Source organism: Callospermophilus lateralis, chromosome 3, assembly GCF_048772815.1.
Source record: "Callospermophilus lateralis isolate mCalLat2 chromosome 3, mCalLat2.hap1, whole genome shotgun sequence".
NCBI classification, from domain to species: Eukaryota; Metazoa; Chordata; class Mammalia; order Rodentia; family Sciuridae; genus Callospermophilus; species Callospermophilus lateralis.
Genome location: NC_135307.1, coordinates 87,236,780 through 87,263,787, shown reverse-complemented (window position 1 = coordinate 87,263,787; position 27,008 = coordinate 87,236,780). Strand labels below are relative to the sequence as shown.

The 27,008-nt window shown below is 43.4% G+C and overlaps 1 protein-coding gene across 1 annotated transcript; it reads right to left on the bottom strand.

Moving 5' to 3' along the window:
- Positions 1-22,945: 22,945 nt before the first annotated feature.
- Positions 22,946-25,104, bottom strand: Chst14 (carbohydrate sulfotransferase 14). Its single transcript, XM_076848491.2, has one exon. The coding sequence runs from the start codon at positions 24,932-24,934 to the stop codon at positions 23,765-23,767; it is 1,170 nt and encodes a 389-aa protein (XP_076704606.1). The 5' UTR covers positions 24,935-25,104; the 3' UTR covers positions 22,946-23,764.
- Between the last annotated feature and the right edge of the window lie 1,904 nt (positions 25,105-27,008).

The following is a 27,008-nucleotide window of genomic DNA, read 5'->3' as shown; positions in this document are numbered from 1 at the left end:
TCTCTAGCCATCTTGGTTGTCTTGTTTTTGTGGTGCTGGGGATTGAACCCAGTGCTTTTGCATGCTATGCAAGTACTAACACTGAACTACATCCCCAGACCTTTTTATTTTCTTTTGAGACAGTTTCTTTCCTTTTTTTTTTTTTAAAGTTGTGAGTTTTTTCCCCTGTTATTTTTAGAAATACATGACAGTAGAGTGTATTTTGACATATTATATATTATATATACATGGAGTATAATTTATTATAATTAGGATCCCATTCTTTTGTTTGTTCATGATATGGAGTTTCACTGGTTGTGTATTGAAACAGGTTCTTGCTAAGTTGCTGAGGCTGGTCTCAAATTTGTGATCCTCCTGCTTCAGCCTCTCAAGTCTCTGGGATAACAGGCATATGCCACTCCATTTGGCAAGATTTATTTATTATAATGGATTGGTTTATGTGATAATAAAGAAAAAAAGAAAAGACAGAATGTCAACATTTGCAACACCCAATGAATGCCAAGATCTATAGTGGACAAACTGGAGACTTAGGAAAGTAAAAATGTATTTCCAGTTCTAGTCCGAAGGTTTGAGAACCAGAAAAGCTGGTGATGTGTATTCTAATCTGAAAGCTGGAAGGCTTGAGACCAAAGAATTAATGATTCAGTTGGAGTAGGAAGGCAGGAAAAGAGTCACATCCCACTCAAGGCAGTCAGGAAGGAAGGAGGAATTTCTTCCTATTTTTGAGGGAGAGTTAGTTTTTTTTTTTTTTTTTTTAATGCAGACCTTCAATTGATTAGATGAGGCCCACCTATGTTAGGGAAAACAATTTGCTTTACTCTTTATACCCATTCAAATGTTAATCTCTTCAAAAATGTACTCACAGGCATACCCAGAATAATTTTTGTCCTAATATCTGGGCATCTCGTGGCCCAATTAAGTTGACACATAAAATTAACCATCACAAAAACAAAAGGCAGGAAGATTTTTTGCTGCCCCTAAAATAAACAAGTAGTCATTGATTCTGCCTGCTAGTTCACAGTTATTTTCAGTATGGTGATGGTGAGGACTCACAAATGGCTGCAATTTAAAGGGTATTACATACACCATCCCATCTGAATCTCCAAACAAATCCCATTCTTAGGATCCAGAAACTAAGGTTGCAAGAAATTAATTACTCAACTCATATAGACAAGTAAGGCATTGGGGATATAAATACAAATCTGATCAATTTCTCACCTGTACTCTTAACTGTTATACAGAAATCCTGGATAACCAGTTGTGATGGTGCAGGCCAGTTATCCCAGTGGCTCTGGAGGCTGAGGCAGGAGGATTGAAAGTTCAAAGCCAGCCCCAGAAACTTACTGAGGCCCTAAGCAACTTAGCAATAGCCTATCTATAAATAAAATATATAAAAGGTCTGGAATGTAGCTCAGTGGTAAAGTGCCCCTGGGTTCAATCCCCAGTATGAAAAGAAAAAGAAATCCTGGAGAGAACACATGCTTACAGGACAAAGGGTAAAGTTTTCTACTCTGTGGCATACAGCTCAACTGTGTGATATTTACAGGCATTCTAAGCCTCCAAATTCCTCTAGGTATTCTTGGGAAACAAAACAAAACAAAACAAACAAACAAACAAACAAAAACCCCACCAGATTTAAAACATTAGATAAGTGAGAAAAGAATTAACCAATTTTTAGGCTTGTTTATTATAATTTAAAACTTTAGGAATCTCATTTCTCCATTTCTAGAGTCAACAAATAATTATATATGAAGTATAAAAGCTTATATACATAGTATTTTTTTGGGGGGATATCAGGGATTGAACTCAGGGGCACTTGACCACTGAGCCACATCCCTAGCCCTATTTTGTACTTTATTAGAGACAGGGTCTCGCTAAGTTGCTCAGTACGTTGCTAAATGGCTGAGACTTGCTTTGAATTCGCAATCCTCTTGCCTCCGCCTCCCAAGCCGCTGAAATTACAGGTGTGTGCCACCGCGCCCAGTTTATACATAGTAGAAAAAACTATTCATACAAAACAGTATATATGAACTACTTACACAAAGCCAGGCATAGAGGTGCATGCCTATAATCCTGACTATTCAGAAGGCTGAGGCAGGAAGATCACTTGCGCCCAGGAGTTCAAGGACAGCCTGGGCAACATAGCAAGAGCCCATTTCTCTTAAAACAAACTGGGCCTGTAGTCCCAACTACTTGTGAACCTGAGGCAAGAAGATCACAAGTTCAAGGCCAGACTGAACAGCTTAGTAAGACCCTGTTTCAAAATAAAGTAAAAAGGGTGGGGATATAGTTCAGCTTGTCTAGCATGTGCAACACCCTGGGTTCAAACCCTAGTACGTGGGGGCGGAAATATATATATATATATACACACACACACACACACACACACACACACAAATCACAAATACATGAAAAGGTGTGTGTGTGTGCGTGTACAAACCTATGCACAGGGGGAGAGAGGGAGAGATAGGAAAATGTTGATCAATGTTGCAGTTAAATAGAAGAAAGTAGTTCTGGTGAGCTATTATTGTGCAGTAGGGTGATTGTAGATAACACATAAGGTACCTTACATTTCAAAGAACCAATAGAAAGAATTTTGAAAGTTTTTACCATACCTAAATGATAAGTGGGGCATGGTGACATGCACCATAGTACCAGCTATTTAAGAGACTGAGGTAGAACATTATTTGACCCCAGGAATTTGAGGTCAGCCTGGGCAATGTAGCAAGACCTCATCTCTTTCTTTTTATTGTTGTTCTTGCAGTGTGTGTGTGGGGGGGGACGAAGCTGGGGCCTTGCATATGCTAGGCAAACACCACCACAAAGCTGCATCTCTAATTCTAATTTTTTTTTTTTTTTTTTTGGTGTGTGTGTGGTTCTAGTGATTGAAACCAGGGGTGTCCTATCACTGAGCTATATCTGCAAACATCCCCACTCCCCGTTTTTTTTAAAAAAATTTAATTTTGATACAAGATTTTGATAAATTGCTAAGGTTGACTTCAAATTTCCTATCCTCCTGCCTTAGTCACCTTGTGTAGCTGGGATGACAGGTGTGTGACAACATGTCTGATTTTTCCTAACCATGATTTTTTAAGAAATTTGTTGTCCCATTAGTGGCTTAAAAATTTAATATGCTGAAGGTCTTGGAATGTAGCTCAGTGGCAGAGTTCTTGTTCAGCATGCACAAGGCCCTGAATTCTATCCCTGCCCCAAAAATATAAAACAAAAACAAACAAACAAAACCACAAGATTCCAAGGAAAATGTGTCAACCAATTGTGAAACTGCTCCCAGCCCACTTGGATACCACCAGGGAACAAGCATGAAAATAATTCATCACCAGAATCCCACACCTAACACAATAAAGGCAGGGGTAGTTAAAAATTATATCATTCTATTCCTGAGGGACTGATCATCAAGGATGATATAACACCAGAGACTCAAACAGAAAAGGAGGACAGGTTTTGAGAAAAACCGACATTTAGGGCAAAACACTGCTATTGCAATAATCTGTTAATGTTCTCTATATGACAAAGTCTTATACAAAGGTACATATTAAGACAGAAATATTTTCCCCAAGGTGTCAATGATGCTAACTGAAAAATCCAACCGCAGCAATATTAAGTAACAAAAAAGCCCAATTTGTATTCCATGAGCTCCTTTGGATTTTATGTCTATCTGTGATTCCCTCTTGCATCATGACAAATCGACAGCTCAGCTCATGGCCATCACTCTTGACTTTTGTGGAATGTGTGATCAAGAGCCTCATTTGCAGTCCTCTGAGAACCCTCATGTCTAAGCAGGGAGCAGATAAAAATGCAAAATGCTCAGTGGCAGTCAGATTCACAGGGTCCTCAGTGAATGCCATCCAAAGACTTTAAGACTATACGTTAAGAAACCCTAGACTATTAATGTCGTGTTTTGCAGAAATAAAAAAAAAAATCCTAAAATTCATGTGGAATTTCAAAGGACCCTAAGTAGCCAAGAACCTTCTTGAGAAAGATGAAGAAATTTAGAGGTCTCACACTTTCTCATCTCAAAATATATTACAAAGCTACAATAATCAAAACAGTTTGTTATTGACCCAAAGACAGACTTATAGACCAAGGGAACAAAATAGCCTATAAACAAGCCCTCACATATATGGCCAAATAATCCTCTACAGAGATAATGACACTACATAATGGGAAAAGGATAGTGATTTCAACAAATGGTGTTGGCACAACTGGATATACACATACAAAAGAACAAAGCTGGACACTTACTGTACATCATTTACAAAAACTAATTTAAAATGGATTACAGCGGGCATGGTGGTGCATGACTGTAATCCCAGCAGCTCAGGAGGATGAGGCAGGAGGATTGCAAGTTCAAAGCCAGCCTCAGCAATTTAAGAAGGCACTGAGCAACTCAATGAGACCCAGTCTCTAGAGAAAATATTTTTTTAAAAAGGGCTGGGGATGTGGCTCAGTGATTAACTGCCCCTCAGTTCAATGTTTGATAATAAAATAAAACAAAAATTTACATTTATAAAAAATTCTTTTTTTTTTTTAATATTTATTTTTTAGTTATCGGCAGGCACAACATCTTTGCTTTGTATGTGGTGCTGAGGATCGAACCTGGGCCGCACGCATGCCAGGCGAGCGCGCTACCGCTTGAGCCACACCCCCAGCCCTAAAAAATTCTTTAAAAAATGGATTACAGGCCTGAATGTAAAAACTGAAGTTATAAAACTCCTAGAAGGCCACAGAGAAGAAAAACTTCAGGACACCTGAGTGGGCAGTGGTTTCTTGAATATAAAGCCAGAAGCAAGGGGCTGGGGTTATATCTCAGCAGTAGAGCACTCACCTAGCATGTATGAGGCCCTAGGTTCGATCCTCAGCACCACATAAAAATGAATAAGTAAAATAAAGGTATTGTGGGGGCTGGGGTTGAGTGGTTGAGCTCTCATGCATGAGGCACTGGGTTTGATCCTCAGCACCACATAAATATAAATAAATAAAAACAAAGATATTAAAAAAAATAGATAAAGGTATTGTGTTCCACTACAACTAAAAAATAAATATTTAAAAAAAAACCACAGAAGCAGGGAAAAGCAAAAATAAACAAGTGAAACTGTATCAAACTTGAAAATGTCTACATAGCACAGGAAGCAATGGAGAGAATGAAAAGACAGCCTACAAATCGGAGAAAACACGTACATAACACATAATGGATAATGAAGTAATATCCAGAAAATATTTTTTAAAACTCCTTCCATTCGATAGCAACCAAATAACCTGATTAAAAGTGGGCAAAAGATGTAAATAGATATTTTTTTTTTGTAAGAAGATATACATAGGGTTCAATGAGTTCATGGAAAGATGTTCAATATTACTTATCATCAAAGATATGTAAATCTAAACTACAATGAGATATAACTTCACATGCATTAAGATGGTCACTATTAAAGAGACAAAAACAAGTGTTGGTAAGGATGTGGAAAAATTAGAACCTTTATGTACTATTGGTGAGATTGTAAAATGATGCAGCCACTATGAAATACACTATGAGGTTTCCTCAAAAGATTAAAAATAGAACTGTCATATGATCCAGTATTCCCACTTTGGGATGTATATCCAAAAGAATTTAAATAGGGACCTGAAGTATTTGCACACCCATATTCATTGCTGTATGATTCACAGTAGCCAAGATGTGGAAACAACCTAAGAGCCCAGTGTTGGGTGAATGGATAAAGAAAGCGTGGTGTATATACACAATGGAAGATGACTCAGCCTTAAGAAAAGAAGGGAATACTGTCAAATGCACAGTATAGATGAATCTCAAAGACATTATGCTGAGGAAAATAAGCCAGTCATAAAAAGACAAATGCTATATGATTTAATTTATATCAGGCATCTAAAGGAATCAAACTCATAAAATAGAATGGTGGTTGCCAGGGGCTCCAGGGAGGGGGAAATGGAAAGATGTTCAATGGGTACAGAATTTCAATCATGCAAAATGAAAAAATTACAGAGATCTACCATACAACAAGGTGTATATAGTTAACAATACTGTACTGTTTAAAAATTGTTAAGGGTAAATGTATATTTTGTGATTTTATTGTAATTAAAACAAAAACAAACAAACAAAAAAACCTTTCTTGATCCCTGCTCTAGAAACTGCCTCATTGTTGTTCTGGATGATGTTCCTCAAGCAGAGTCTTTCAGCCAGGCCCCAGGAGACTTACTTTCCAAATTCATGATAGAAAAGGAATGTAAAACAGCCTTCTTGATCCTTCAGGAGCTGAATGACAGGAAGAGTCCATCTGACTTCAGAGATTCAGGCTTGGTGGCTCAGTGACTTTCATTTGCAAGTAAGGACGCCACAGCATAATAGTAGAAGCAGGGTGGTGGTGGTGGGGCACACACCCTAGCACAATGGGAGAAAGTCACCTCAGGAGGGGTTGGGGGGAGGAAGTCACCTCCGGAGGGATTTGGGCCAGATTCCTGAAAGACAATCCTCAACACCACAATCCTGAATGTTGAAATCCCACGAGATCAATTTTCAGAAAATATAATTCTGAAAAAGATAATTTAAGAATTTTTTAAAGAAACGTTTATATTTTGAAGAGGAATTCACTTGAGAAACATACAAAAACACAACAGAACACCTCAGAGGGCACTTTACACAACAAAATAGGCAATAACAGTATGCATATTTTTTGCCAGTGTAAACACTCAGTTAAACTAGTGATGGCCTTATGGATAATGAGAAGACAAACCATATTTGTAAGGAAGTGGATTTAAAAAAAGCAAACTGCATAAATACATTTTACTATGATTGGTAATCATGTGCATCTGCCTTTATAACTGTGAAAGGCAATCTAGGTGGGTTTTTTTTGTTTGTTTGTTTGTTTTTTCAGATACTGGGGATTGAACCCAAGGCCTTTCCCATGCTAGGCAAGTACTCTACCACTGAGTCACATTCCTAGCCCTTTTTACATTTCCTTTTTTATTTTCAGACAGGGTCTCACTAAATTGCCAAAGCTTGCCTTGAACTTGCAATCCTCCTGCCTTGGCCTCTCAAGTTGCTGGGATTACAGGTGTGTGCTATCACTTCTGGTCAACCTGAGTCTTTTGACAGGGTCAATCAAAATTTATAATGAAGGTCGTGAATATAACTTAGTAGTAGAACGAATATAACTTAGTAGTAGAACGCATGTCTAGACCCTGAGTTCATCCCCAGCACCCTGCCCCCACAAAAAAAAAAAAAAAAAATAGGTCATCATTGCATACTCAGTCACCCAAAAAAGCAGAATTCTCAAGAAATTTTATCTTTCATAAATGCAGATGTTTTAACAAAAAGGACATCTCTTCATTTATTGAGGAAACATTTACATAGACTCACAGGCTTTCAAAATCAACATTCTGATAATACAGTTTTTCAGCAAAGTCCCTTGTTCTGAAAAAGACAAAAACAAAACAAAATAAACAAACAAAGGAAAAACCCCTGCTCTGCAAGTCTTTACACAATTTATATCCCTGATAATGGGAACAATGTAAAAATGAAATATACAACATGGCTGTGTTATTCAGCTTTCAGTCTCAAGATAGCTGAGGTAAAATTTAAAAGGAGAAAGGTTTATTTGGGCTCATGGTTTGAGAAGCTTCATCTGTAGTCTCTTGGTTCCATCATTTGGGGCCTGAGGGGAGATAGAACATCACGGTGGGGAAGGCATGGTGGAGCCAAGCTGCTTAACTGACGGTCCTTGGGAGAGAGAGTAAGAGTGAGGGAGAGAGAAGTGTCAAGGTCCCAGTGTACCCCTTCAAGAGCACATTCCCAATGTCCTCTTTTATCCTACTAGCCCCAACCTCTACCATCGCCTGTGGACCAAGACTTCCACACGTGAACTTTTGGGGGAAATTTAAGATCCAAACCATAAAATAGAGAATTGTAAAAATGACTCTGATGATTTAAAATAGTGGAGGAAAAAAAACAAAACTAAAAAATGAAGATAAGAAAAAAGCTAAAAAGTATTCAACATATAAAAAAAGTATATTATGGAGGTAGTCCATAACAGCTACTGACTTCCACAATATTAACTGTATTTTGGAATCTTGTATCATGATGGAATAGCTGCTTTTTTTTTTTTTTCTTGTAAGCCATGGTTTTCCTCGGAGAATACATTCATTTTCCATGTGGTTCTCCTCTTTCTGAAATTCTTCTGATTTGATATACACTGACATGAGCATTCCCTATTAAATTTCCCCATCTTCTGTCATGCTTCTATGTTGTTTTGGGTCTGTGGAAATTCATTCCGCATGTACTCATATACAGACCACACATTTGGCAGAAACAATACTGGAGATGGAACTGCAACTTCATTGCCTAAGTGTCTTCTTATCCTACTGTGTACATAATTATTTTGAAACCATTCAGTAACTTTGCTGGCTTCTTCAGGCAAATGTGGCTTTAATTCATTAAAAGCCCCTGGGACTGGAGCTGCAATTCAGTGGTAGAGCCATTGCCTAGCAGAGAGAGGCCCTGGGTTCCATCTCAGCACAGCAAAACAAAACAAAAATGGAATTTCATCTGTCAGAAGGAATGCCAATGCAAAAATATGAAGTTTAATACCAGGTATTGAACCCAGAGTGACTTAACCATTGAGCAACATCCCTAGTACTTTTTTTTTGTAATATTTTTTTTTTAGGTGTAGATGGACACAACACAATTCTTTTATTATTACTATTTTTATGTGGTGCTGAGGATCGAACCCAGGTCCTGCCCATGCTAGGGGAGCACTCTACCGCTGAGCCACGATCCCAGTCCCTCCCCAGTACTTAAAAAAATTTTTTTTTTTTTTTTTTTTTAACTTAGAAACAGAGTCTCACTGAGTTGCTTAGGGCCTCTCCAAGTTGTTGAGGATAGCTTTGAACTCTTGATCCTCCTGCCTCAGCCTCCTGAGAGCTGCTGGGATTATAGGTAAGTGCCACCACGCCTGCCCCCCAAAATATGAAGTGTTTTTAAACTGAAGTTTTTCTTGCTGCCTTATCATTTGGTCAAACTATTCATCTGAATTTCTCAAGTGCATTGGGATAAATGGAAAAAACAAACTTCATTGGTAATCTCTAGAAATTCAATTTTAGAAGACTTCATTACTCCTAATTCCAGACCTGCCATGATTTGAGGATTCAAATGAAATTTATTTTCTTCTGCAAAATCCACCAAGTCTTCAAGTAAGCATTTACAATGTGTTTTGCTTTTTCCATTCATTAATACACAAATAAGCTGATAAATTCTAGAGTTTTCAGATCCAACAGCAACTTGAATTATATATACTTGAAAAAAAGCAGTGGGGGCAGTTTTGAAATTGTCGTCCATTATCCAAAGTGAAACATGAGTTACTTTTTTTCTGTTGGATTTAGAGGTAAATAGTCTTTAGCAGTCAAATTCCTAATCAAGAATCATTTAATGTGCTTTGTTAACACTGGAGGGACCTCTATATCAGCAAGTGTCTTTGGTTCAGAAGATCTCAGAGTTTGTTGAAATTTTTTTTTTTTTTTTTAATTCTCTTCAGGGCATTTTTTGAAGGTAGATATGGCCCTTTGTGTGAAGGGACAGAAGTATCACACTATTGAGTCTTGGCAATTATCTTGTACAAAACTGAAGAGGCCGTAATCTCTCCCCAGAATTTGGCTTTTTACCCCTCTTATATATGCCTTCCTTTATTTTCCAGTGGGAGTTGCAGTTTTAGTAATTTTGGCTTTGAGAATTTCAACATTCTGGATTTTAATCTTTGGGGATAGTAATTTTCAGGGTTTTGATCTTTTGGGATTTCAATGTTCAAGGCTCAGTTTTTCAGAATCAGTGCTGGGGCAGGAGGAAACTACCCCAAAACAGGGCCCAGCCACAGGGCCACTGCACTGGCTACCAAGGCTGGCTACCACCCTGAAGGCTGTTGAGAAGCATAGAAACACACAGTGAGGTCACCAGGACAAATGGAAAAGTCCCACACAGTGAGTAGAAGGGTAATGGAATAGCTGAGATGGGGAAAAGAGGAGTCTGAAGTTCTGGGAATGATGTTGACACACTGAATGGGATTGAGAGTCTGACCAGGGCTGTGTCATTTTAAAACATCAACACTAATAAATAGTTTGATATTTGATCTTCTACAGGGTCAAAGGTAATCACCACTTTTCAACTTCTTTGAGACAGACTTTATAGTTGGACCCTCTGACACATTGTAAGTTTTAAATTTTTCATGCTAAAAATGATAGGCCCTTCTACAGATTAAAATTTTGAGATAACTATGTAACTATAGTAAACATAACTCAATGTTTTCCAGAAGTGGATTAGGAAGGGGAATACTTTGTGTCCACTACTTTCAGCCTGGACCATCCCCTTGACTTCAGGGCAGTATGATCCCCCACCTCATGATTAGTGCTATTCCACCAGGAAGGCATGTCTGGAGAAAGTCAACAGACCAGTGATGTGAGCCATCAAAAAGCCACCCGGCCTGCTGCAGCCTTCATAATGTGGGAAAGCAACTCTGGACAAACCAGGAGACCACACTTGATGTCATCAGAAATTATCAGGAAATTTGCTACTTGATCCTGTAAAGCTTAGGATATCGTTTTGTAAATCCTGTGAAAGCTTTGAAGTCATCTAATGCTTGAGACCCTAATGCAGTCATTTTTCAAAAGAAGGAGGGGTCAGGCTTTGTGGAGAGTACCAGTAGTCCCAGCTACTCTGAAGGTGAAGGTGGGAGGGGTGCTCAAATCCAGGAGACCAAGGCCAGCTGGGCAGCATCCTAAGATCTTGTCTCTTAAAAAAAATAAAAAATGAAAAAGGGGTGAACTACAGAGGGAAATACGAAGTTATCAGTAAATACCAGAGCTCAACATTTCTCACCCTTGAGTGATGTTCCCTGGTTAAAGGGGGAAAATAGCCAAATCTCTTGTGTTGCTTTGTTACTCAAGTAAGTACACATATGAAGCTAAGCATACTTATGCTAATCAGTATTTTACTACTGTAAAAACAAACAAATTTAAAAATCCAAACACAATTACAAAAAAACAATTTAAGTTAACATCATTATTTTTATGTGACACACAATACTGTGTTTGCTGCAGATGAATTCTGCCCACCTGACTATGGTGCCAACTATAGAGACAGATTCTTTGCATTTAGGTATCAATAGCTTAACTTCTCCACCATTTTCTTATTTTTATTTTTTTAGTATCATTGTCATTTCCACGTCAAATCTCTCTCTCTTTTTTTTCTAATCAGAATTGAGCACTTCTGGGGCTGGGGCTGAGGCTCAGTAGTAGAATGCTCACCTAGCACGTGTAAGGCACAGGGTTTGATCCTCAGCACCACATAAAAATAAAATAAAATAAAATAAAATAAAAGTATTGTGTCCATCTACAACTAAAAAATATATTTTAAAAAAAGAATTGAGCTACTCTAGTTGGGCTGTTTGGCAATGTGAATTCAGAGACAGAAATGGTGTGTACTCAGTACTCAGTTATAAGTTGTTCAGACTCCTAGGACTATTATATAATAATTTGTTTAGATACCCTCAGTAGGGGCTATGGATGTAGCTCAGTGGCCAAGCATACCTTGGTTTAATCTCCAGTACCAAAAGGAAGGAAGGAAGGAAGAAAAATGCAGAAGATTTCAAAGAAAGTCACTTACATTGAATTTAGTTATCAAAATATTAAAAAAAAGAAAGGTGATATTGATATGTACTCCTTTATGAACAGGTTAAGATCTAGCAACAGGTCTAATAACTCCATAATTTCTAAGTAGTGGTGAGCATAAATGATATTTCAACAATTGTAAAGTGATATAAAAATGTCTGTTATTTCTATAGACAAAGTCACAAATTTTACTAATATTTCATAAAACCACATATTTATTAAAATATCATGATATATTTCATAAATTTCAGAAGAGATTAGTGAAAATGATGTAACTTTCCCTGAATTTCATCCACAGACCCCTAAGAGGAACTGAGGACCCTAGGTAAGAACCATTGACCTAACCCAATTAACTAATTAACTTTGACATTAACCTAAGTGAAATGGTTAAAGTTATATACATGCATTCAAGATTAATAGCTTCTTGGCCTTTGGGCTAAGATCCAGGGTAATATCTGTTCTTATCAGCTTGGATGATTAGAACATCAGGCTTGGATGATTAAAGAGTTGCTCAGGCCTTCCATAAAGAAGTATGGCTAAGACCCAAACCCAGCACACTTGGCCAGCAGTTCTCTGAACCTCTGTGGAACTATTAAGTATGAGAAGCTTCTTTACCCTGGCATGATGAGGCTCTCATCCGGATCTTCACCTTTCTTCTTCCTTTTTTTTTTTTCTTTTTCTTTTTGGTACTGGGATTGAACCCAGAGGCATTTAACCACTGAGCCACATCCCCAGCCCTTTTTTATTTTGGTACCAGGGATTGAACTCAGGGGTAGTCAACCACCAAACCATATCCCCAGACCTATTTTGTATTTTATTTAGAGACAGGGTCTCACAGAGTTGCTTAGTGCCTTGCCATTGCTGAGGCTGGCTTTGAACTCTTGATCTACCTGTCTCAGCTTCCAGAGCTGCTGGGATTATAGGCATGTGACATAGCAACCAGCTCCCCAGCCCTTTTTATATTTTATTTTGAGGCAGGGTCTCACTAAGTTGAGTCTCACTCAGATGCTTAGGTTGTTTTTTTGTTGTTGTTTGTTTAAGTGAGAGTCTTTGTTTTATTTATTTGTTTGTTTGTTTATTTAGTGGTGCTGAGGATCAAACTCAGTGTGTGCCTCACACATGCTAGGCAAGTGATCTATCAGAGCCACAACCTCAGCCCCTGAGGCTGACTTTGAAGTCGTGATCCATCCACCTGCCTCAGCATCCCAAATCGCTAGGATTACAGGTGCTGCTGATGGATCTTCTTTCATTCTTTTCTCTTCACAGTCACTGCAGCAGGCAGAGTGCATCCTCTTCTTAGCTCTTAATCACTCCTCCTGGGGAGGAACCCCACATTACAGAGAGCATTTTTGCGGCTCCCAGGCCAGGAGGAAGGGCTCATCCTCTGTGAGGAGGAGAGCGACTGCCCAGACTGCAAGGAGCTAAGGTTGTTAGACCATGAGGAGACCCCCAGAGCAATAAGGGACCAGACAGTCATATGGTTGCCCCCTCCACCCACCTTCTGCCTGGAAAGGGCTGAAATGTCCTAGAGTTGCTAGGCAACGGGACAGAATTCAGTGATGACTGTACCCAGAGGATTGTTACACCTTCAGTAGTGTGTGGCATGTGGGGTGTGTGTGTGTGTGTGTGTGTGTGTGTGTGATGTGACACATCACTTCCCTTGGAGGTCTAGAAGGGGGCAGAAAAATCAAATTTCTAGAGTGGTCTAAAGGAGTCAGATGGGGCTGACAATGGAGGCCAGGCTCACTGCAGAGAGAAGGTTGAAGGTGTCCTCTCCCCCGGGCAGCCCTCTCCTTATTACACCAGGACCTGACAAAATCTGCTTTTCATTCTGGCCAAGGTGCTAAAAGAGGTTGATAAAAGAATCCTTCAGAAGAAGATGCCAACTGATAAGATTTCACAGCTGCCCCTGCAGCATGGGGTATGAGCACAGGCTTAAGAACCAAACTCTCTGCATCCAGCCCCCAGGGTAGACTGTGTGACAGGCCTCCTTGAGCCTTGGCCTCCACCTCTGCCAATCTAAGTAATAAAATCTGTCAGAGTCACTATGAGCATTAATTGTGTAGGTCAACTTGAATCTAACATGAGGAAACGGGCAGAAAATCTAAATTGAGGAATTTTCTGCAAAGCAACTGACTTGAGTACTTTAAAATATTGAGGACTTGAAACCACTCCCACCTTCTTAAAAAAAGTATAGTTTTGTTTTGTTTTGTGTTTGGTTTTTGCTTTTGGTTTGGGAAATTGAAACGAGGGGCACTTTACCACCAAGTTACATCCATAGTCCTTTTTATCTTATTTTGAGGTAGGGTCTTACTAAATTGCCAAGGCTGGCCTCAAACTTGTGATCTTCCTGCTTCAGCCCCTTGAGTCAATGGGATTACAGGTGTGTACCAGTTCACCTGGCTTAGAATTGCATTAAATTAAAGGAGACTAAGAAGCCATGACAATCAAAATGTAGTGCATGATCCTTGATTAAATCCTAGATTTTTTTTTTAAGTTATAAAGGACATTTTCAGACAATTGGAAAAATTTGAATGTGGACTTATAAAATACTGTTGTATTAAGTAAAATGTCTTACTTTTGATGATGGTTTCTGGGTTGCTTAGCAGAATGTCTTTTTCCCTAGAAGACACATGCTGAAGTTTTTGGGGTAAAGAATCACAATTTCGGGCTGGGGATGTGGCTCAAGTGGTAGCGTGGTCGCCTGGCATGCATGCGGCCCGAGTTCGATCCTCGGCACCACTAAAAACAAAGATGTTGTGTCTGCTGATAACTAAGAAATAAATATTTTAAAAAATTCTCTCTCTCTCTCTCTCTCTCTCTGTCTTTAAAAAAAAAAAAAAAAAGAATCACAATGTCTCTAATCTATTCCGAAATAGTTTAACAAAACATACATATTCAGGGAGAGGAAACAAATGTGGCAAATGTTAACTGGGGAATCTAGGTCATGGGTATTCATTGTACTATTTTTATAACTTTTATGTAGGTTTGAACATTTCCAAAATATATATATGAAAAGGTGTGCACAGATATCGCTTAGCACAGGGCCTGGCACAAAGAAGCAGTTAGTAGATACTGGCTCCTTATTATGTTAGTTGACTTGTGTGTCCATGTGGGGATGATTTTTTACACTAAGAGAACAAGGCTGCAGAATAGTGGAATGACTGGCTTTTGGCGTAAACTGAGGATGCTCTAGCTTCTCTCACTCTGTCTGGCCCTTAAAGAGGTGTGAACAAGGCTCCTGGACAAACAGAGAGGCACACCCTCACGGATGGCAGCATCATGCTCACCTCTACTGTCTGGGCTCACTTGGTCCAGCTCATCAGCCAGATCCATTGCCTGGCCTTCAGACTTCTCCATTGAAGATGAGAGATTAGAGCCAGAAAGGACGCTTAAGGGCTGGGGGGAGGCAGCCCCCCAGGTGTGGAACTTGGAGAGCAGATGATACCTCTGTGAGAATGGGAAGGAGGTGCCCATTCCTCTGGGGGACGCAGCCTCTGACCTGGTACCAGCCACCCAGCAGCAACAGATACACAGCTGCAATTAATCCCTTCTATTAAATATTGCCTTCTATTTATTGAATGTTAGGCACTTTCAGTGACTTATTTTTGAAATCTTACAATAATAACTCTTCAAATAGATGTTAGGGGATGGGGATATAGCTCAGTTGGTAGAGGGCTTGCCTCCCATGCACAAGGCCACGGGTTCACTCCCCAGCACCACACAAAGAGACACTGGGAAGATAGATGTTAGTTTGCTTGTTTCACTTGTGGGGAAACAGGCTCAGAAAGGTTTAGCAGCTCAGTTAAGTGCCTGAGCAATACATTAGACTCTGAATCCAGGACTTCCCAACTCCTGAGCTCTCCTACTACTGACAGCTCCATCTTCTGTTTGTGCAATTTGATACTGTACAACTCCCTCCCTTATATGGTCTGCAAGCCCCCCCAAAATGATGAAGATGACTTGTGAGAAGACTGAGAGAAGGGACTTACTCAAGATCATCAGCAGGGCTCCCTCACTTATGATCATCAGGCTAAGACAAATACACTCTTGTAGAGTGGATGGATTATGAACAAATGAGGTGGCTCTCTTTAACTTCTGCTTTAAGAATCCCCTTGATTGCTGAAAGGTGCCCTCTTGGAGATTCTTCCAGTCATCTCTTGACTTCTGGGTTCCTCTTTTGATTCCACCACTCATGATATCTGTCTCTCACCTAGCTATGTTCCTGCCAATCCAGGTGTTACCCTCCTGTATCTCAGCAAGGCCAGGAACCAGCCCACTTCTTCCCATCTCAGGCCCCAAGCCCCTCCTCTTGCTTCCTTAGTGAAACATCTTCTTCCTTCTAGTGGCTGCCTCCTTTTAAGATGCATTATGACAACTACCATATTCCATTGATTCTTGATTTCTCTTTCTGCAGAAGTTCCTGTATTCACCTTACTACTATCTACCCATCCATCCAATCATTTACCACTTAGCCATCCATCTGTCCAGCCATCCAGTTTTCTACTGATTCAACCTTTATTGAGCACTTACTGTGTACCATAAACAAAGAGAAACAAGGCCTACCTCTTGCCTTTGGGCAAGCCCCAGCCTGAAAGGCAAAGACAAACAAATATTACAGTGGGTTGAAATTTCTAAGGGCTGGAGATAGAGCCTAGTTGGTAGAGTGTTTGCCTAGCATACACAAGACCCTGGGTTCAATCCCCAGCACTGCCAAAAAAAAAAAAAAAATACTGAAAGTTCTAGAAATATGTATATAGTAGGAAGCATAGGACTTCAGAGGAATAAAGGGCTAACTGACCAATGGTTGAGAAAGGCCTCAGGGAGGGTCAGCATCTGAGCTATGACTATGAGTCCCCTTCCTTTTCTGTTCCTACTCTATGGCCATCAATCCCCCTGTCCTTCCTCTATCTAGTCACTTTTTTGTTTATGGATGCCTGGGCTGAGGGTAGTCTCCGGATAAAAATCAAAGATGCCTCCCCAAAAGTTGCAGAGGGGCTGAATTTTCGCTCTTGGATTTTCTGCCTTAATTAGACTAACTCATTTCTCTCTTTCATCTGTCAGAACAGCTCTCTTTTTATTACTGGACACTTGCACTTAGACTGCAGGAGATCTTCCAGGGGACTGGACTGCTACTGTGTCCAGCGGCTTCTGTGGGAGAGTCTCATTAGAACTTCATCATAGAGGAGCCACAACTATGCTGCCAGGGGTCAACTGACTATATAGCCCCTCAGCCAGAAAGCCTTGCCTCCCCTTCTACTCCAAGTGCCTTCCTCCAGGCAATCTGTGGCCCTGCAAGCAGCATGTTCAGGGGCCAGCCTGATCTCTAGCTCACATGGATTTATCTGCTCTGATGGCCCTCTGGCTGCAATGTTTAGACTAGTAAGACCATGCTTCCCCTGGAGTCCAGGGCTAAGAACAGAGAAATAAATAAAGTGGATGGATGCTTGATGGCTTCCTGTTCCCTAAGCTGTTGGGAGGTTAGTATCTTGTTCCCTTCATCTCCAAGCTGGCAGTGAGGCAGCAACCCAGCAGGTATAGGGACACTGCTGACTCATATGCAGGAATAGCATCACAGAGGTTTCTCATCTCTTTCTGTCCCCCAAAGCTGCACCCCAAGGCCAAGACTGTCATGCTCTCCTGCTGAGGGTTGGAGGACAGTGAATGACCTGGTCTGAAGTTGGTCTTCTTTATCCCCTCAATGGCAAAATTGGGATTGTGATTCTCTATATCTGTGAGGACTCTTCTGTAGGATCAGACAGTAAGCAGCTTTAGAGCTGGTAGGAGCATACCATAGTGTGTCTGCCTCTCACTCTCCTATGCTTGCAGATCCCTGGGAGCTTTCTTTGGCGAAATTCCCTTCCCTCTCAGTCTCCCCCTGGAGTTTTGGTGAAGCTGGAGGATCATGTTGGGAGGAAGCCTGGACTATGTCCCCAGGAAGGTCCACTACACCAGCATCTAGACTCAACCTCTGGGTGAATCTGCCCTCCTCACTCCAGCTGAAAGGCTGTGAGCCTATGAGAAAGGGAAGCTAGATGAAGACCATCATCAATATTGACTAATTAATGACAAAGACAAAAGCCAAACATAATTAAAACCTGCAGTGAGTTGGGTAAACTTGCAGAGAAAACACCTTGAAAATTACCACATGGGCATCCTGGGGAAAACCCAAATGTAAGGCCAGACGATGGTCATGGAAAAGTTTAGTTCAGGATCTCTCAGACATCTAGAGGCTCTTGCAAGTTCAACCAATAGCTGTTTTCAGATTGCACAGGTCTTTATGTCAACAGAACCCAAAGGGGGCCAATGTTCATAAGTCAGCAGCACCTTGGTTCTGTGCGGTAGCCCCGAAGGCATGTTGCTCAGATCTCTCTCTAAGAGAACCTGCAGGGACAATGCAGTGAGCTGAAAGCATCCCAGCAGCTGCTGCGCCTTTCTTCCTGCCTCAGTGTTCTTGTTTCCCTGGCTGCTTCTAGACAAGTGGGAGCATGGCTGGGGTACAGGCTGGGTTGAGCCATTTCTGCCCATGGAGATCACCTTCTAATAGACTATTTTCCATGGGATTCCCCACTGGCCTGGCTGAGACTTCCTGGCTGAGAGTACCACTGTCATCTGATGCTTTTCCCTCCTGATTCTTCTATTCCTCTCTTCTTCCCCAGGTGTAGGTTCTTCCTGATAACCCCTGCTTCTTTCCTCTGTATCTTGTTGTTGTTGTAGATGGACACAATATCTTTATTTTGTTTATTTATTTATTTAGTTGTATTTAGACTCAATACCTTTATTTTATTTATTTATTTTTATGTGGGGCTGAGGGTCGAACCCAGTGCCTCGCACGTGCTAGGTGAATGCCCTATGGCTGAGCCACATCCCCAGCCCCTACTTTGTTTATTTTTAGGTGGTGCCAGGATCGAACCCAGTGCCTCATGAATGCTTGGCAAGTGCACTACCACTGAGCCACAACCCTGGCCCTCCCCTGTATCTTTAACAGTTATTTTCTTGCATGTATAATTGTGTTCACATCTGCTTCTCTAAGGACCCAAATTGACAGTCTAATACATTCATGGTCTAGGTCCAGCAGTACCAAAGGGTTGATTCTTACAGTAGGTAAACCTGGGAAACTTTTTTTTTTTTTTGGTACCAGGTTGAACCTGAGGGTGATCAACCACTGAGCCACATCCCCTAAACCTTCGGAACTTTATAATATCTGGAGAGTCTTGTGGATAGAATCATTTTTGTTGGGAAGGAGGCTGGAGGCTGCAAAAATCAGAGAAAAAGCTCATCAGCAAATGCAGCGAGCTGGGAAACCTATCATGCATGTTCACTTTTGGGGGAGCACCACATAGGACTGGAGTTTTTTTTGGAAGGTACCAGGGATTGAACTCAGGGACACTCAACCACTGAGCCACATCCCCAGCCCTATTTTGTATTTTATTTAGAGACAGGATTTATACTGAGTTGTTCAGTGCCTTGCTTTTTGCTGAGGCTGGCTTTGAACTCTTTATCCTCCTGTCTCAGCCTCCTGCTGGGATTACAGGCGTGTACCAGTGCACCGGTTAGGACTGGGTTTTAATTCTAAACCCACCATCTCTTTGGGAAAATTACTGAGGTTTAATTTTCTCATCTATAAAATTGGAATAATTTTACTTACTGTGCTGGTTGTAAGAATGGAGAGGATGGGTTGGGGTTGTGGCTCAGTGATAGAGCACTTGCCTAGCATGTGTGAGGCCTTGGGTTCCACCCTCAGCACCATATAAAAATAAATAAACAAAACAACAAAAAATTAAAAAAAAAAAGAATGGAGAGAATAATGCATATAAAGCACTGGCACAGGACTCTCAATTCAGAGGAGCTCTTGCTAATTATTAATGTTTCCTTTTGGGAACAGAAAGAACACCATTCCCTTGCTTGAAATCAAGCAATGGCTGGATTGAAAAGAAAGGCAATGGGTCATCCTGGGAGAAATTGGGAGCCTGTCCCCCTCTGATGGGTCCTTGCATTATAGATAGTGAGTGCTCTTCTTTCACCAGGTGGGGTGAAAGAAGAGCGCTGACTTCTTTCCCCTGACCTTCATGGACCAGTAAGGTGGGGTGTGACCTCCTGAGGGAAGGGCCAGAGGTGGAGAGGAAAGGACCTCAGAATTTAAGGAGCACTAACTACAGACATTATGGGAAATGAACGAGGATTTGAGTCTAGAAGTGGAGGGGCCCCTTGGGGCTCCCCTTCTTTCCCCTGTTCAAGGTCCTGAGCCTTGAGAGAAGTTAAACAATACTAGCCCCATTCCCCTGTGCCCAGGGAAACTGGGCTATCCAGGATGGAATGACTTCTAAATGGGCCTCTTGTGCTCTGAGGGGCCAGTCTATAGCATAGGATTTGGCTCTGTGTAGGGGGATCAGAGCACTTAGTGACAAGGAGGAATTCTAAGAGATACAGCTCCAATGTCCAGCCCTGAGAAGGCCCTGTAGCCCCACAGCCTGCAACCCCTCCAGCTCTGGCCTGGATGCCCAGTCTAAGGCAAGTCCAGCTGGACCCCACCACTCTCTGCCACCTCCTTGGCAGCTTCTTTTAATAAGTCCAATTTCTGGAAAGGAAGGGTAGAACACAAATTAAGTTCCGCAAGGGTTGACCCTATGTAAAATAATGTCCCTGTAGGTCACAGTTTGTCTTGCCAGTCCCTCTTCTTTCTTCTTACTTAAAACCTTTCTGCCCATAACAGAGGTGTCCAGTTCTGGCCATCTGGATACTCTGACCATCACCATTTTTCTGCCTAGGGGAGAATAACCAATAAACTAATCCCATTAAGAGACTTCATTTGTTTTCCACTCTCTCAGGGCAGGAATCAGTTCAGCTGAGTTGGATTGTATTCTTTGCAAAAGAAAAAGTGGAGGAAGGAAGTTTGTCAGTGCCCCTCCCATAACCCCTTCTACTCTTCATCTAATTTCACCTTCCAAGTCCCTCAACTCAATTTCCACAAACTCTAGCTCTTTCAGTTTCTGTTTATCTGTGTGTCTATCTCTCCCTTCCTCCTATTTGGGAAGCACACAAACCTGGGTTGGACACTTTGGGCAGGTTATTTACCCTCTGCCAGTCTCCACATTACAAAACAGTATAAAATCTGAGTCATTGGCTTTTCTGAGGATTAAATGGGCTGAGACAGGTTCCCCACTGAAGCCCTTGTGAAGGGCCTGATTGGCTGCTATGGATCTGGAGTTGCTATAGTTCCTAGGCAAGGAGAATGGAGCAGGGAGTGGGATAGGGCAGAAGGCTCCTGAGGGCCCAAAGTTCATGTACTGGCAAATAAAATCAACTCAGGGGTTAAAGGGGGTCTGTCCAGAAGCATCTCCTTTCTCTGGTGCTGGATTGGACAGTCCCCTGGCTTCTATCTGCTCAGTTCAGGTCTCTGATGAATCATGTGTTCAACTAGAACATAACTGAGCCATGTCTGGGATGGGCCCTTTTACTCATTTTATCTAATTCTCCCAGCAATCATCATAAGATACCAGTTATTCCCGTGATACAGTGGAAGAAATGAAAACTCAGAATAAGTACTCAGGCACCTTGGAGAAAGATATCTGACCCAGGGAATCAGGTAAGCTCTCCTGGAGAGTCATGGCAGAGTGCTCACAGATATCCCCACCTCCAAATTTGGGGAATGGGGTTAGAGTTCCTCTCCAAAGCCAGGTCAACAGCAAGGCTAGGTACAGATGACATCTACAGGGTGCCCTCCCCACCTCCCTCTCTCCCTCTCTCCCTCCTATTCCACCTTTCACAACAGAGTCATCCCAAAAGTACAGCAGTCCCCACAAGGGGTGAGGGAGTTGGGGGGAGTGCATGAAATAGGAAAGATCCATCTCTGACTTTGCACCTCTTGCATGGGCTCTGAAGGCCTAGCCTACTGTTCTTCCTCCTCTGGAGGGCTTGAGATTTTTCCAGGATAGAGGAGGAACAGGACAGACTGAGATCTATCCTCTCCTTCTCCAACTGTATTCCTTCTACATTGCCCACAATATCCTCTGAACCAAAATCATCTCCTTGCCCTCCTACCAATTATTTTCAGTGCTGGGGATTGAACTCAGAGCCTCACACATGCTAGGCAAGTGCTTCGCCACAGAGCTACACCCCCAGACCCTTCCTTGTTATTCTCAATGCCAACAAATAACGGTGTTTTGTTTTGTTTTGTTTTTTTTAGTATCAGGGATTGAACCCAGGGTTGCTTAACCACTGCCACATGTCCAACCCTTTCTTATATTTTATTTTGAGACAGGGTCTTGCTAAATTGCTTAGGCTTCACTAAGTTGCTGAAGCTGGTTTTGAACTTGTGATCCTCCTGCCTCAGCCTTCCAAGCTGCTAGGATTGTAAGTATGTGCCACTGCACCTGGCAAACAACCTCTCTTTTCTCACACAGCAATCCCATTTTTGTTTGAAACTGTTCTAGGGCCCTTCTTACTCAAAAGTTGTGGGTTGTGGCTCAGCAGTAGAGTGCTTGCCTAGCATGTGAAAGGTGATGGGTTCAATCCTCAGCACCACATAAAAATAAATAAAATAAAGGTATTGTGTCCAACTACAACTGTAAAAAAAAGTAGTTGTGAGACTGGGGTTGTGGCTCAGCGGTAGTGCTAGCCTAGCATGTGTGAGGCACTAGGTTTGATGCTCAGCACCACATGTAAATAAATGAATAAGAAAAAAGGCCCATCAACATCTAAAATAAATATTTTTAAAAAAGAGACCTTGAGGAGCTGGGGTTGTGGCTCAGTGGTATAGTGCCTGTATAGCATGCATGAGACACTGGGTTCGATCCTCAGCACCACATAAATGTAAAATAAAGATATTGATTGTGTCCACCTAAAACTAAAAAATAAATAGTTTTAAAAAAGAGAGACCTTGAGGGGCTGGGGATGTGGCTCAAGCAGTAGCACGCTCGCCCGGCATGCGTGCGGCCTGGGTTCGATCCTCAGTACCACATACAAACAAGGATGTTGTGCCTGCCGAAAACTAAAAAAAATAAATATTAAAAAAATTCTCTCTCTCTCTCTCTCACACTCTCTCTTTAAAAAATTATTTTTTTAAAAAAGAGAGACCTTGACAAAACAAAAAGGAGTTGTGAACCAGACATAGTGACACATATCTATAGTTCCAGCCCAAGCAAGTTACTCCTTGTCTTACTGTCTCTGCCAACAAGCTCTGTCTTCTGACCTGGGTAGACAGACATCTAGGAGATCTACTGGATTCATAGGAACTCAGAGGGGGAATCACAGAGAGGCTCACTTTGTATACAAAACAGCTTTATTAAAATTCAGCTATGGGGGTACTTACAAAAATTCTATCAAAAAGTACAAATTTTAAATAAATTCACCAGAAATGTGGCAGCCAGACATACTAGCCACAGTCACAACTCCAAAAGCCTTGCAGGGAGGGGAGGATTACAGAGGAGATTTCCAGGGCCCTTGGAAGAGGCTTATCACAGGGGTCTTTGGATGCCTCCAGGGCCTGGTTTTGGAACTAGGAGGCAAGGCTCTGCTTCAGTTTTCCTTTCTGTGGAAAAATGAAAAGAAATCTAGCAGGTGTAGGAACTTCTGGGTTTGGAGCAAAAAGGCACAAAAGCCATTTATAAGGCACAAGTGCTCTCTTTAGTCATGAGGCACATGGGATGGACAAGTGTGGGGTCAGAGCCACAGGGACCCTGGCTGTGATCATGCTCCTTGCAGGTGTCATATCTGGGGTTGGCCACAGGTAAAATTAAGGTGGACCAGGAACTGTACAATCCCTGGAGGCCTGGGGCCAGTATTTAGATCAGATGTATTTCTTCATGAGCAAACTGGTGTCTGGTTCTGCCAGAGTAAGGATCATTCTGGCCTCCAAGAGTTCCCCCGCTGGGAAGCAGCAGGCTTCCTGTCAAAATCTGCCTTCTGAGCCACTCTAGGCACCCACTCTAGGCAAAGAACTCCTGAGAGCAGCCCCTGACATCCACATATCTAGAGAAGCCCCAAGCCCCAGAGTCAAGGTTTTTCTGAAAGGCTAGCAGAAGCACAAAAAGCTGGAATTGTCAATACCAGCCCCCAAAAGCTGCTGGCCCTGCATCCAATGTCATTGGTGACAGGCTTCCCTGGTGACATTAGGCAGTGGGTAGGCAAAGAGAGAGAAATCCAAGATATACTTAGGTAGCACGTCCTGCAGCAGGGGCCATGGGGCACTGCACAGGTGATAGTGCAGGCTTTCAGGGCTGGCAGGCCGGTACCAGGCCTGGCGAGCTGGGAATCGGACATGGGGTGGTGCCCGGACCCACTCCAGCACCTGGTTGGCATCCGCCTCCAGCCTCTCATAGGAGCCCACAAAGTCGTAGCGCACTGCACAAGGTTGGCATAGGTGGTACACAGGCATCCAATGCTCATTCATACGCTCAGGATCCTCATCCACCAGGTATCTCAGGAACTCGGGGAAGGTGACATCATCACCTGCTGGACTGGGTCCAGCTCCAGCCCTGTACCGCTTCACGATCTCGGCTCCATAGCGTTGCTGGTACTCTCGGATCTCGCCAAACTTGTTGCGGTATGCAGAGAGGAGGCGTTCCAAGGGGTCCCGCACAAATAGGAACTTGAAGTAGTGCTGTAGGCGGTATCGAATCTCCTCAGGTCGCAAATCTGCCAGGAACACCAGGTCACTGTGGTGGTCCATCTTGAGGCGGACATCCACGCTGTCCAGGACACCTGCCAGCACTTTCAGCACCCTCTTCCAGTTAGAGCAGGCCACTTTAGGGACGTAGCAGTAAAGGAAACGGTAGCGGTCACTTACGAGAATGTGACGCAGCAGGGTGCGCCGCTGCCCCACCGGCAAGTCCCAGGGGTCCCGGGGCATGCCAGGTTGTCCACACACTGCCCGCAAGGTCCGGTTCCGGACGTCCTGCCGAACTTGCAAGTCCGAGTCCCCAGAATCCAGGGATAGCCCTCCAGACTTTGGGACTGTCCCGCGCCAGGCCGCGCCCTCGCGGCTGGGAGGGTGCAGGGGAAGGGGCTTCATCTCCGCCAAGATACCCCGCTCGATCATGAGCAGCAGCCCACTGGAAGCCACGATCACGCCAAACATCAGCATGGACGGCAGCAGCAGGGGCGGTCCCCCCAACCCGGCCCGGGCTCTGCCCAAGGGCGCCCGCCTCAGCGCCCGGCCCAGGGGCTCGGCGCCATTTGGGGCCGCCAGCGGGGTCAGTGGGCGGGGGAACATGGTGCTCCCGGTGTGGGGGCCTGCGAAGGCTGGGCCCATCAGAGCGCAGCCGGGGAGGCGAGCTCGGGTTGGGGGCAAGAGTAAGGTTTGGGCCCCAGAGACCCGAAGGCCGGGAAAGGGAAGAGCTGGCGGGTGGCCCCGGCCCACCGGGTGCCGGCTCCCGGGCTGAGGCACCGGAGCAGGCGGCGGGCGGGCGCAGCAAGGGACCAGGGCCGGATGTCCCGCCCGGCTGCTCTCCGCCCCCGGCCCCGCCGTGACACAGGAGTGAGGGCGGGCCCACGCCAGGGGCGGGGACAGGGGAGAGTGCCCCTGCGGGTAGCAGGCTGGGGAGGGTGCACGCGACCCCGACCCGGGAGAGGGCGCCTGAGCCAGGGCCTCCCCAGTCCCCCGGGCTGAGGGACCAAAGCCTGTAAAAACCCCGAAGGCGGAAAAGAGCCAGGTCGCAGTCACATCCCACAGCGCGTGCCCTCAGGGAGCTGGATCGAGGACCCGCACACCCTGCCTCAAACTCTGGCCTAGCCTAGCCCCTCCTCCAACAGTGGGTCTGGAGGCAGAGGGGCCCGTAGCACTTTCTGCGAGTCCAGACATGAAGGAGCCTGGCTTTCTAGCTGGAAACAGTCTTCAGTGAGCTTACCCACTTAGCCGCCCTCAAGTCCCTCAGCTAGTCAGGTCCCGGCCACACAAGGAAAGAAAGGCAAGGCTGTCAGGCACTGGCCAACGTCTCCATGGTGACCCTTGGGTTTAGCAATACCTGGGGACTTCAGTGTTTATCCACTACGTAATGCTGAAATGTCTGGAAATGGAACCTCTCCTGTAAGTCTGAAGCAGTGGGATAACTGGGGCACTCTGGGTAAGGGCTAATGACTAATTGGTGCCTCTGGATCCCTAGTATGACCTGTACACATTTTGAAAGGTGAGCTGGAGGGCAGAGAGGAGCAGGAAACCGCAAGTAGCCTCCTTGCCTGGAGCCAAAAGTGTGCTCGATGGCACCAGGCTGTCCCTGTATATTAGAGACAGATCCTGGAGTGCAGAGAATGTCAGTAGCCAGCCTGTCCCAATCTGAATTGTGAAACTAGATTAAGTAAGTATGCCCACTTGACTATCCTACCTATGGGGCACCAGCAAGGTCCTGAAGCAGAGTAGCAATACAATTACACCCTAGTGTAGCGGCAGTGCCTGCTAAGTGTATTGTATTCATTATTTCTAGTTGTCAGAGCTAGCCTGGCAAGTAGGTACTATGGGCATTCCCTTGTATAGCAAAACAAAGAGGCTCAGATTCCTAATTATGATCCTTCAAAGATTAATGGAACAAAACATGGAATGGATGGGAGGGGGTTAACAGCTGACCTCAGGACAGGGCAGGGGCTGTTGATGGTAAAGGCATAGAAGATGGAGTATAAAAGAATGAAGCTACTATTGGTCAGATGGATGAGGGGGTTCTGAAGGAGAGTTAGAGAGCTCATGAAAAACCACCCAATCCTAGCCACATGAGAGGGCACAAGAGCAAAAATTCAACAAGTCAGGGCAAATACTGAGAAACTTAGAACATGCTCCCTTCCCCACCCCACCAGCCTGAATGCTATCAGGTCACTTTTAGTCTTCACCACACTGCTTCTGGCTTCAAATGGCAGTAAATGTATAGAATTCTGGTGGTAGGATTATTTTCTACTGTTAGCAGTCCTTGAGGTAGTCTTATTTACTCTGGGGGGAGTCCTTGGGCAAGGTACTTATCTCTACACCAGCTTCCTGCCTGTAAAATGAGGATAGGCTAACACCCATCCAAAGGGACTCTTGTGGGTAACATACTGATGGTAGTGCTGTAGCCATCCATAGTGGTATCCATGCCACTAATAACCTCTAAGGAAAGAGAGCTCGAGGGTTGGGCAGCCTCTGCTAACCAGGAATCTCCACAGCATTACAACTAACTGCCTCACCTTGAGCCAACACTAAGGCTTCAGGGCTATGAATGGGCTGAACCAGGGGTCCAGCAAGTCACGAACCCTTGAGCCCATAATGTGGCCTTTATTCCCCAGCAAGCAAGTAGTGCCTGCTGTAAGACACTGAGCCTAGGTCAGTTTCTGCCAGTCAGTCACCCAAGGTGATGAATGGAGTG

Coding starts and splice junctions, on each gene's coding strand:
- Chst14 (XM_076848491.2), bottom strand. CDS start 24,934: ATGGGCCCAGCCTTCGCAGGCCCCCACACCGGGAGCACCATGTTCCCC.